The 12872-nt window shown below is 45.0% G+C and overlaps 1 protein-coding gene across 1 annotated transcript in view; it reads left to right on the forward strand.

Moving 5' to 3' along the window:
• Positions 1–12872, forward strand: part of PCCA (propionyl-CoA carboxylase subunit alpha) — a 430643-nt gene that overhangs the window by 267491 nt on the left and 150280 nt on the right. Inside the window, 1 exon segment of the mRNA XM_030568083.1 lies at positions 8865–8967. Coding sequence (XP_030423943.1) covers positions 8865–8967 — 103 coding nt within the window.

Raw genomic sequence — 12872 nt, forward strand, 5'->3', positions numbered from 1 at the left:
ACATAATACTAATCTCAAGAGAGAACAACACACACTAGTCTATGGGGCCACCCCCCTCTACCCAATAACCATAAGCACATACCCCCTCTCTGCACTTGTTTCTACCAGCACTCAAAACCAACTGTTATTTTTTCCTGTTGTCCTAGGCCTGGTCTACACTACGAGTTTATACCAAATTTAGCAGCGTTAAACCAAATTAACCCTGCACCCGTCCACACAACGAAGACCTTTATTTTGATATAAAGGGTTCTTAATACCGATTTCTGTACTCCTCCCCGACGAGGGGAGTAGCGCTGACATCGGTATTGCCATTTCGGATTAGGGTTAGTGCGGCCACAATTTGATGGTATTGGCCTCCAGGAGTTATCCCACAGTACACCATTGTGACTGCTCTGGACAGCCATCTGAACACAGATACACTGGCCAGATAGACAGGAAAAGTCCTGTGAACTTTTGAATTTCATTTCCTGTTTGCCCAGCATGGAGAGCTGATCAGCACAGGGACCACGCAGAGCTCATCAGCACAGGTAACAATGCAGTCTCCTGAGAATCGAAAAAGAGCCCCAGCATGGACCGCACGGGAGGTACTGGATCTGATCGCTGTATGGGGAGAGGATTCCGTGCTAACAGAACTCCGTTCCAAAAGACGAAATGAAAAAACATTTGAAAAAATTTCCAAGGCCATGATGGTGAGAAGCCACACCAGGGACTCAGTACAGTGCCGTGTGAAAGTTAAGGAGCTCAGATAAGCCTACCAGAAAACCAAAGAAGCAAACGGAAGGTCCGTGGCAGGGTCGAAAACATGCCGCTTCTTCGCTGAGCTGCATGCAATTCTAGGGGGGGATCTGCCACCACTACCCCACTTGTCCATGGATTCCGAGGTGGGGGTGGTAATCTCAGCCATGGCTGAGGATTCTGTGGACGGGGAAGATGAGGAGGAGGGGGAAGATGAGGACGAGTTTGCAGAGAGCACACAGCACTCCGTTCTCTCCAACAGCCAGGATCTTTTTCTCACCCTGACGGAATTACCCTCCCAGCCCTCTCAAGCCACTATCCCAGACAATGAAGCCATGGAAGGGACCTCTGGTGAGTGTACCTTTTGTAAATATAAAACATGATTTAAAAGCAAACGTATTTTAATGATTAATTTGCCCTGAGGACTTGAGATTCATTCATGGCCAGTACAGTTACTGGAAAAGTCTGTTAACATGTCTGGGGATGGAGCGGAAGTCCTCCAGGGACATCTCCGTGAAGCTCTCCTGGAGATACTCCAAAAGCCTTTGCAGAAGGTTTCTGGGCAGCGCAGCTTTATTCCGTCCTCCATGGTAGGACACTTGACCACGCCATGCATGTAGCAAGTAATCAGGTATCATTGCATGACAAAGCCTAGCTGCGTATGGTCCCGGTGTTTGCTGGCATTCAAGCAACATCCGTTCTTCATCTCGCTGTGTTATCCTCAGGAAAGTGATATCGTTCATGGTAACCTGGTTGAAATTCAGGAATGTAATTAAGGGGACAGAGATGGCCATTCCTACAGGGTTGTTTGCCTGTGGCTTAAAAGAAAACCTTCCCTGCCCGTAGCCGAGGAAAGAGGAGCAATTGGCGCTGAGCTTTTTTGCGTTTGGCTAGCAGTAATCTTCCATGATACCAGCCACGTGGTTGGGGGAGGGGTAAAGCGATCATCCCAGAGAATTGGATGGGGGGGGTGGTTTCTGCTGCTGCACGTTAACAGGAAAGAAGCAGCATCAACGGACTTTGCTTGCTATTTTGGAAAGGAGGGCACTGGATATAGGAAGGGTGCAGAAGACAAAAGACAATGGCTTACCATGGCCGCATGCAAGCCAAATTCTTCTGCCTGGACCTGCGTCTGTGTGATATCTAATGCCAAAGCTGCAGGCACTAAATATTAAGATGCAGAATGCGACCTTGTAGTGAAATCACATGTGCTGCGTAAGGTGAATAATGTTGTTCATTGTGAAAGAGTACAACCATTGTTCTGTAAAATGTATCTTCTCTCCATTTTTTCCCTCCCTCCTGCAGCTGCAAATTTTTCAAGTCTTCCTCCTCCTTCCTGAAGGCTATCTCAGATAAGCCGGCGGAAAAAAAAGACGCGAGACGGAATATTCTTGGAAATCATGGAAGTGACCCACAATGAAAGAGCTCATCTCAATGAGTGGAAGGACGTGGTATCAAAGTACAGGAAAGGTGCCAGTGACCGTGAGGACAGGAGGGACGAACGTGAGGAGAGGAGAGATGCTCGAGATGAGAGGTGGCGGCAGGAAGATCTGAGGTGTCAGGATGCAACTCTGGGGCTGCTGCGTGATCAAACTGACATTCTTTGGCATCTGGTGGAGCTTCAGGAACAGCAGCAGGATCACAGAATGCCACTGCAGCCCCTGTATAACCATCCTTCCCCCTCACCATGTTCCTTAACCTCCTCACCCACCAGACGACTAAGAACGCATGGGGGGAGGCTCTGTGCACCCGCTCATTCCACCCCAGTGGACAGTCCAACCAAAAGGCTGTCATTATTTTTTAAGTGGCCTTTTCCTTCCTTCCTATCCTCCTCCCAAACCCCACCCGGGCTACCTTGTCAGGTCTCTCCCTCTTTTTATAATTAATTAATAAAGAATACATGATTTTTAAATGAGAGTGACTTTATTTCTTTAGGAAGCAAGCGGTAATCGAAGGGGGAGGGTGGGTGGCTTTCAGGGAATGAGTCAATCGGGCGGGGGTTCATCAAGGAGGAACAAACACAATAGTCACACTGTACCCTGGCCCATGATGAAACTGGTTTTCAAAGCTTCTCTGATGCGCACCGCTTCCTAGTGTGCTCTTCTAATCGCCCTGGTGTCTGGCTGTGCGTAATCAGCAGCCAGGTGTTTTGCCTGAGCCTCCCACCCCACCATAAAGGTCTCCCCCTTACTCTCACAGAGATTGTGGAGCACACAGCAAGCAGCAATAACAAAGAGGACATTGGTTTGGCTGAGATCTGAGCGAGTCAGTAATGTGCGCCAGCGCGCCTTTAAACGGCCAAATGTACATTCTACCACCATTCTGCACTTGCTCAGCCTGTAGTTGAACAACTTCTGACTACTGTCCAGGCTGCCTGTGTATGGCGTCATGAGCCATGGCATCAAGGGGTAGGCTGGGTCCCCCAGGATAACTACAGGCATTTTAACATCCCCAACTGTTATTTTCTGGTCTGGGAAGTAATTCCCTTGCTGCAGCCGTTTAAACAGAGTAGTGTTCCTGAAGATGCGAGCGTCATGAACCCTTCCCAGCTATCCTACATGGATGCTGGTGAAACATCCTTTGTGATCCACCAGTGCTTGCAGCACCATAGAAAAATACCCCTTTCGGTTTATGTACTGGGTGCTCTGATGCTCCGGTGCCAATATAGGGGTATGGGTTCCATCTATCGCCCCACCACAGTTATGGAATCCCATTGCAGCAAAGCCATCCACTATGACCTGCACATCTCCCAGAGTCACTGCCTTTCGTAGCAGCAGCTTAATGATTGCTTTGGCTACTTGCATCACAGCAGCCCCCACAGTAGATTTGCCCACTCCAAATTGATTCTTGACTGACCGGTAGCTGTCTGGCATTGCAAGCTTCCAGAGGACTATCGCCACTCGCTTCTCAACTGTGAGGGCTGCTCTCATCTTGGTATTCTGGCATTTTAAGGCAGGGGAAACAAGTCACAAAGTTCCATGAAAGTGCCCTTACGCATGCGAACGTTTCGCAGCCACGTCCGACACCTGCAACACTATGTGGTCCCACCAGTCTGTGCTTGTTTCACAGCCCCAAAATCGGCATTCCATGGCTAGAACCTGCCCCATTACCAGCAGAATCTCCAAAGCACAGGGGCCCGCAGTTTGAGAGAATTCTGTGTCCATGTCCTCATCACTCTCATCGCCGCGCTGCCGTAGCCGCCACCTCCTTGCGTGGTTTTGCAAGTCCTGGTTCAGCATAGACTTCACAAGAATGCGCAAGGTGTTTACAACGTCCATAACTGCTGTCTTGAGCTGAGCAGGGTCCATGCTTGCCGTGCTATGGCGTCTGCACAGTTCACCCAGGAAAAAAGGCACGAAACGGTTGTCTGCTACTTGCACGGAGGAAGGGGTGAGGCTGTAGCCAGAACCACCTGCGACAATGTTTTTTGCCCCATCAGGCACTGGGATCTCAACCCAGAATTCCAATGGGTGGGGGAGACTGCGGGAACTATGGGATAGCTATGGGATAGCTACCCACAGTGCAACACTCTGGAAATCGTCGCTAGCCTCCATACATGGACGCATACCACCGAATTAATGTGCTTAGTGTGGCCGTGTGCACTCAACTTTATACGATCTGTTTTAAAAAAATGGTTTCTGTAAAATTGGAATAATCCCGTAGTGTAGACATACCCCTAGTCCCACAATCCTTTGCCAGTCCCAAAGAATTGTGGGGTTTAAATTCCATCAAAGAAAGATTGTGAAACTTTTTGCCCCAGGTCAGAAAAAAGGTTGTCTCACACATTTTATAATGGTAAAAGTGCGTGTGTGGAGGGGGGTGTTCACTTTCAGAAATGCTTTTGGTCTGATACAGATGTATCAAATTTCAACCTAAAATGGAAAAGTTTATATAGTTACAAACCTCTGAAAATGACTCTCGAGAATGAAAATGCATGTGTAACCTTATCTGATGGCATTGGTATGTACTTCCTTTAAAATAGGTAGAGACACAAGTACACGCACAAGTACATTAGCAATATCAGTGTGCCAAGTCACAGAAGTATGTGATAAATGCATATTTGATTCGCTGCCTGCTATCTCATTTCCCAGGGCTATGTCTTGCATTCCAAATCTCCAAGCAGCTTCAAATAACCATCTTTTAAAAAAAAAACACAAATCCCCACCCTTTATTTGGGCTAGGAATAGTCTGATGGAGTCTCTGCCAGAGCCTTCTGCATGGCTGACCAGGATAAACCACCATTCCTGGGTCAGTCCACCTCTTTATACAGCTTTGGTCCTGGGCGTTCAGCATTGTCCAGTTCATTCAGCTGAGTTGTCTCCTATACAGTCAGGCCTGTTCCCACTGTCACCAGGATTTCCTTTGACTCCAAGCCTCAGCATAGGGTGTCTCACTCCAGCTATACCACATGGATCAATTCAGGATATATTTTCCATGGTATAGCTTCTAGATTGGAGGCCTGTCCATCTTATCCTGACATACTCTGCCCAGTCAGAAGATCTAAAACAGCCTGAGTGTTGAGAAGAAAGCCACCTTCCTTCTGCTCCAGCAGTGAATATTTTTCAGAGGAACAGCCAGGCTCTCAGCAAATGGCCAAAGACCTTGAGGTGTCCAGAGCTCTAGATCAAAGGACTCTGAGGAGTTCCTAGACAGGGGAAAAAAGCCTTGCCTGTGAACAAGAAGAATTATTGTTTTCCAGCGCAACCTGACCTTTCAGATGTCATCAAAGAAACCTCTTCTTATCCTGATGGAAACTTCCCATTTCCAAGGCAATGTAGAAGCTTTGACTTCCCTTCTAAGTCTGGGAAGCTGTCCTTAGGTTGGACTTAGTAACCATATGAGTATGAAGAAACTACATCCTGCTGGAGGACACTCTGGCTCTAGAAGACTCATTTGAAAGGAAGTTAATCTAAAGGTAAAAAGGTTTGGGGTTCTCAGAAGCTAACTTCCAAATCCATCTCAAGTCAGTACAGCTGCAGCCTACTGTTCCAAACCCATGGGCACCCAGTTAACAGAGCTGGAAAAGTCCCTTTGTAAAAGGACCCTGCAGTTTCAGGAAACAAGAGAATTGCACCTGGCAACAAACTTCATACATGACATGGCTCTGCATTCACCCTGCTGACCAACAGTGTGATAGAAAGAGGGAGCCTGTGGCTGTACTCATGGGCGTCTGATACCCTGGCATAACTGGGATATTAGCAATACTAGAGAGGGGATGCTTTTGAGTCCAAGGTCAAGATTTTCAAAAGTGACTAGTGATTTTGAGTAATGTGGCCACCTCAAACAATTGAAGATACAACTTGTATGCTACATCATACTATCATGTGTTCCATGTGCTTACGTAATATGTCTGTGTGTTTATAATGAAGAGCATGTGTATTTATGAGGAGGATGAGGAAAAATAGGTACCTGCGTAAAATGAATTCCAATGCTATCTAGGTAAAATTATTATACAAGAATAAAAATAAAAAAATTAGAAGAAAAAAGATTGGATTATTTATCAAGGATGTGCCTTTTGGAGCAAAAATAAGATGCTATTAATTTTTCTTTTTAAAAATGCAAAGCGGAGCACCACCTTGCACACTTCAGCTTCTTTCAGTGTGGAAATACAAGCAGTTGGATGAGTCTTTGCATGTAGGGGGCTGTAATGTGATCTACAACCCCCTTACTGAATGTGGATGGGGGGAGAAGAGTCTCTCCTGTTTACAAGCAAGCAGCTTGATCACAAACCCACGCAGCTGCCAGTCATGGAGGCAGGCACACACAGCTGCATGGTTTTGTTTCCAGTAGAGGAAACAAGGCCTGCTGTAAAGGGGAGAGTGCAGAAAAGGAATGGGAGGCAGAAAGACTTGGGATAGTAAGGTGGTGACAGCCCTGCACCAGGCTGCCTCCAAGAAAACATCCAGGAGACTGAAAGAGACTGCAAACCCCAAAAGTGAAGGGTTGACAGGCTTAATTGAAGGTGAGGGTCCAGGAACTGACCTGACTGAGAGAAAATTAAGCTGGCTCAGAAGAAGTTGAGACCCTTCAAGAAACCACACCAAGAGGTGGTGACAGGGGCCTAAGGATATGGTGAGCAATAACAGGTGAATACAACGGATGGGGCAACTCAAGTTAACAGTGGGACATTTATAATTAAAGGTTAAGTCATGTGTAGTCTTGTGAAAAGAAGACTGAGTGGGAACCTGATATGCCTTAAATATGTTAAGGGCTGTTATTACGGTTGCCAACTTTCTAAGCGTACAAAACCGAACACCCTAGCCCTGCCCCTTCCTCAAGGCCCTGCCCCCCACTCACTACATTCCTGCACCCTCAGTGGCTCGCTGTTCCTCCCAATCACTCACTTTCACTGGGCGGGAGCAGGGGGTTGGAGTGTGAGAGGGGGCGAGGCTCTAACTGGGGGTGAGGGCTGCGAAGTGGGACTGGAAATGGGTTCAGGGTGTGAGAGGGGGCTCTAGGCTGGGGCAGGGGGTTGTGGTGCAGGAGGGGGTGAGGACTCCAGCTGGGGGTGCGGGCTTAGGGGTGGGGCTGGGGATGAAGGGTTGGGGTGGAGGAGGGGGCTTTAGGCTAGGGACGTTGGGGTCGAGGAATTCGGAATGCAGCAGGGTACTCGCAGATTGAGTCAGGGTTGGGATGTGGGAGGGGGTGAGGGGCTCTGGCTGGGGTATGGGCTTTGGATTGGGGCTGGGGACGAGGGGTTTGGGATGCAGGAGGGGGCTTCAGGCTCAGAGGTGGGGCTGAGGGATTCAGAATGCAGGAGGGGACTGTGGGTTGAGACAGGGGGTTGGGATGTAGTAGGTGCACCTGTCCTGTCTCAGCACTGTGTCCTGGAAGCGGCCAGCAGGTCTGGCTCCTAGGTATGGGGGGCCAGGAGGCTCTGCACACTGCTCTCACCCACAGTCACCGCCCCCGCAGCTCCCATTGGCTATAGTTCCCGACCAGTGGAAGTACAGAGCCGGTGCTCGGGCTGGACGCTTGGCAACCCTAGCTGTTGCAAAGGATGATGATCTATTGTTCTCCTTGTCCGCTGAAGGTAGGATGAGAAGTGATGGGCTTAATCTGCAGGAAGGGTTAGGTTAGAAATTAGAAAATGTTTCTAACTATTGGTATAGTTAAGCTCTGGAGTAGGCTTCAAAGGGAGGTTGTGGTATTCCTGTCAATGGAGGGTTTTAAGAACAGACAAACACCTGTGAGAGATGGTCTAGATTTACTTGGTCCTGCCTCAGCTCAGGAGGCTGCAAAGACTTCCATTCCTTCCAGCCTTACATGTGTATGATTCTATAATTAGCATAGTATGCTGTGGATACAGTGCTTCAGCTGCCTAGTAGTTATCAAGCGTTTTGTACTGTGACGGCAGGGTTGAATTTTAAGGAAAGAGTTAAATGTGGACAGTGTAGTGGACCACCTTGATGTAACATAAAAGGTTCGCTTCCCTGGGTTATCTTAAGTTTGTGAGGTCATAGACTGTTATGGGAAGAATGTAGAACTCTGATGTCAAATCCTGGCATGTAAATATCTTCAGTTTATTGTATCTACAGAGATCTGTCAAAGTATAAAATACATATATTGTTAAAAATTATGTATGCATATTATTCCTTTGGCTGGATTTGCATGCTTTTGTGTCTAACTGGCCTTTAACTTAGGTTTTTTGTGAAGGTGATTATCATGTGACATGTGATTATCATGTGAAGGTGACGGTGAACCACTTTGCTCTTGAAGTTCCAAGTAGTCTTTTTATTTTTTCAAGTGCCACTCTTCTTCCTTCCTTCCTTCCTTCCCTCCCTCTCCTCATCTGTTTTTCGCTATTTGCAATATCCTCACAACCAACGATGGCTGGATTTTGGGATTCTCCTCAACTTTTGTCAGTATACTTCAGTGACACAAGGTGTCAAGGCAAAGCAGAAAATATCTCAAAAGGCTTCTCTGCTAAAAAGTTTTCTCCTTATGTGCCATAATGGACAAAAAAAAAGGGTATCTGGTAGTTTTCCCAAACATGCTTCCTGACTATGTGAATAGGGTTAATGATGTTTAAAATCCTTTATGGAGACCCTATGAAAGAAGTTCATGTGATTAAAAATGGGGACAACCTGAAAATGTTGTTAAAATATTTTTTCCATTCCTTGCTTTAGAATTTCTCTTGCTAAGCTGGATCTGAACAACTGGGAGCTGTCGATACAGCTAGGAGACGGAACTTACTCTGTTACAGTTTCAAACAATGGGTCAACGTTCTCTGTAAGTTTTGCTAATTTTCTAAGAAATGTGAGGCATTGAGTCAGTGTATATATTATTCTTGATTTGTGTTACAGATCTCTCATCTGTTCAGTGCGCTAGCACAGTTACACATTTGTTTCATCTGCTGCAGGAGGCCTTGCTGTGAATTAGAATACCATCCTCCATATGCTAATTAAGTCATACATTTCCCGTACAGGGATTTATCTACAGTCTAAAGTCAATGAAACATTTTTGTATTCTACTTTCTTCTTACATTTGTTTTCTAATTAATAAAATTGTTGTTTAATGCCTTACTTAGAAGTGAGCTTTTATGCTGTGCCACAAGAGGTATTTGAGAGCAAGAAATTGATTTTTACTAGTATCTTAAATTGCAATTTAAACAAATAAACCAGGAAAAATGCATAATCGGGATGACAGTAGCAAGCTACTATTAAAACTGAGGGTGCAAATACAGTAATTAGCCACAATATGCTGACACTTCATTTTGTGTCTGGAAACCATTTGCTTCAGATGCACAAATGTATGTGATTTAGCTTTTAGAAAACTTGCTAAATAATTTCTTTCATCTTGTGATATTTAAGAGTGAAAGACATAAAGCATTACATTATATTAGGATTATGGTGGAACCACGGATGATGATGAAATAAAATCAAGCTAAATCAGAGGTAGGTTAACTTGGAGAGTTGGGGAAAAAATTCATAGGGGAAATTGTTTTTATAATTCTGCAGTGCTGATTTCAAAGCTAACCTGAGAGTTTTAAGAATGGACAGCACTTACATGAAGTCTGTTAAAGTTTTAAGGCTGGTATTTTCAAAAGAACTTCAAATTAATGCAGCTCCTCAGAAAATCCCAATTTAAGTATTTCATGTCATGAATACAGCTTTCTCAAGTTGTTTTACTTTTGCTTTGTTTAAAAGTTCTCTTAAAAAAGAGCAAAGATGTAATGATTTTAACTTAAAACTAGTCAGATTTTAGGGGGTGTGGCTGCTTGCGGCAGCTGAGCAGCTGCAGGGGGCCTCCCAGCTTGCGGCCACTGAGCAGCTCCGGGGTCCTTCTACCACAGCTACTGAGCAGTTCAGTGATCCCTGCCGGTGGCTGGTCAGTTACAGGGGCTCCCCTCGATACCACTAGCGGCAACTGGGGAGATGTGTGTGTGTGGGTCCCTTCCAGCAGCCACTGAGCAGATCTGGGGTGCCTCTGCCACTGCCAGAGGCAGCTGGGAGCTGTGGGGCGGGAGGAAGGGACCAGCTGCTTGCAGCAGCAGAGCAACTGCAGGGGGGGGGGCCCTGCCAGCAGCTGCGGCTGGGGAGCTCAGGGGTCCTCGCCAGCAGCCGGTCAGTTGCAGGGGGTCCCGCAACTTCAGCTGAAGGAGTGTCGCCAGCAAAGGCTGGGCTGCTGCAGGGGTGTCCTGATACTGACTTCATCAAGTGTTGCTGAGCATGCTCAGTTTGTGTGAGCATGCTCAGTACACTGTAACTAGCAAATTCAGTCAGATAGCAGGTTTTCATACTACAATACGACCAGTCAGTTGCGGGGGCCCCCATTGTCGCAGAGGTTGCTGGAAGTCATGAATTCTGTGGCTTCTGTGACATAATCATAGCCTTATTTATTGTGCGAAGAAGAAAGTAGCTCCGAATCCTGACTAGTGCCTGGTTAATGCCCATCTGAAAAATTCCATAAACTCCTTAAAGAGTACAGTTCTCAGAATCTTGTGCATTCCATTGTTCGATAGCTGTGGGAGTCACCCTTAATGGGGAATTGTGGAGCAGGTTCTAAGGTTTTGTCTTTACACACATTTTCCTTTGGATAACTAAGAGTGTTTTTTTTAACCCAATTAATTAATTTGGTGCAAATTTATATTGTTTTTGTTTGAGGGTCTTATTTCAGTTTAGTTTCATCTGGTTTAAAAAAGTAATAAATTGAGCGAAAGCAAAATAAGACAGTTTACATGCAAACTTGCACTAGTTTAAAAACACACCATTAGTTAGGTGAAAGTTTGTGTGCAAAAGGCCTTTAAAACCAGAATTATGCTTCTGCCACTTGTAGTTATAAAGATAACCTTGAAAACACCAAGTGTTACCTTCTAGAGTCTGGACAAAGCCTGGTAGCTTGAGAGGTGTAAACTGCCCTGTTCGTCTCAAACATATAAAAACTGAAGAGGACAATTTAAATGCCAGTATTATTTTTAGCAGTTTTAGCAGGAAAAAAAGCACATGTGCATATCCCACAATCAAAAACGGTCTCCCCAGCTGTCCACTAGCCGGCTGCCAAAACCTCCAGCTTTTCAATGCCAAAAACAGCAACATATCAAAAAGTGAAAATGTTTTGACAGTCTAAAATAAATGGAATTTAATATCAAAATAAATAACACAGGAGGAGTTGTACTAATTGAATTAACTATGAAAAATAATACAATAAAACCATCAATATTTTAATTTAAGTGAAGCTGCTCCAGAATTCCGAGTCTGTTGCAGCACAGTGAACCCAGATTTTAGGTCCAGCTTGTCATGGACTCTCTGATTCTACATGCAGTTAAAAAGACAGCGCCACCATCATAATCAAAGGGTACAGAGTATGGTCTAGTAAGAATAAGTAACTTAAAAGTAAACTTATTTTCAATACTTAAATTGTAGCTTAAAGGAATGTATTATCATTTCATGTCACTTTGCCTGAGAGAGAGAGGCTGAGGGGCAGGGCAACAGGAAAGTACTGCTCCACAGAGTTCCAGCAAGGCAGAACAGGATGGCCATGGGGCCTCCAGCCCTTGTCCCAGCATCCTAGGCAGCATGCTGCTACTTTTCCCTCAGGTTGTGTTGCAGTGAAGCAGGCAGGAGCCCTCATGGGCATCCCCATACAGTGTCACTGGCCAATATGTAATAAAATGAAATACATAAGGGGGAGAGAGAGGAGTAATTGGATCCCGTGCAGTCTAGAGGTTCAACCAAATGGACTGAGAGCCAGTAGCTTTCTGGGTTCTAATTCTAGGCTGGCCAATAATTTGCTGTGTACCTTGGATAAGATACTTTATTTCTTTGTACCTTAACCAACCTAACTGGAAGTTGGATGAGATAGGTGAATTCCATAGATGACCAAAGGCTGCATCTGACCTAAACTTTGCTGGGTGTAAATATACTAGAAAATAAAACCCAACCCTGGAGATTGTAAAGCAAAAGGTAACCATTAGTCAACACCAAGACCATGATAAGATCAGGTTACTGAATAATTAAAGAATGACACATCATTCTGTGTTTATAATTTTTTGTCAAATCTTTTTATCCTCACCTACCTTGTCGTGGTTCATGGGTCACTGTAATAAAAATGATCAAATCAAAACCTTCTGAAACATTATTTTTAAAAATTGCGATGAGAAGACAAAACCCTCTTAAAACTTTAAACAAGAAAAATTGAAAGGGCAGAGAAGTCCTGTTCCCGAGAATCGGATGTAATGTACTATGGAAAATGCAGAGCCCAACTGCATTGACTTTTTCCAGTCAGATTTTTCACCTAGAATGTGAAAAAACAAATACAAGCCACATGTTGAACTTTTAGTTTTACTCTTCTCTGTTGCACTGATGTGATCAGGGATGCTGACTTTGTGGGATGGATGCCCTCATCGTTTGTGACAGAGGTAGCTGAATCAATTGTTCAGTTGGATAATTCAGTGATCACTGAAGGGATCATCTTCCCAGCACCATTTGATCCATGGAACATCTTTATAGTTTTTTCTCTTACTGTTATCATGAGTAATAAAAAATATTGTTCAGTGTCAAGCAACAATAATATTTATTGTTCATGTTTTTTAATTTGTTGAATTTTTTAAACTTGTCTTTCTGTGCAGCTTACTCAGAACAGAACTTCCTTATTGCAGCCTGGCCTAAAAACTGAGTGCCATGGCTTCCCAGAAC

This window comes from Gopherus evgoodei, chromosome 1 (genome assembly GCF_007399415.2).
Source record: "Gopherus evgoodei ecotype Sinaloan lineage chromosome 1, rGopEvg1_v1.p, whole genome shotgun sequence".
In the NCBI taxonomy this organism is placed as follows: domain Eukaryota; kingdom Metazoa; phylum Chordata; order Testudines; family Testudinidae; genus Gopherus; species Gopherus evgoodei.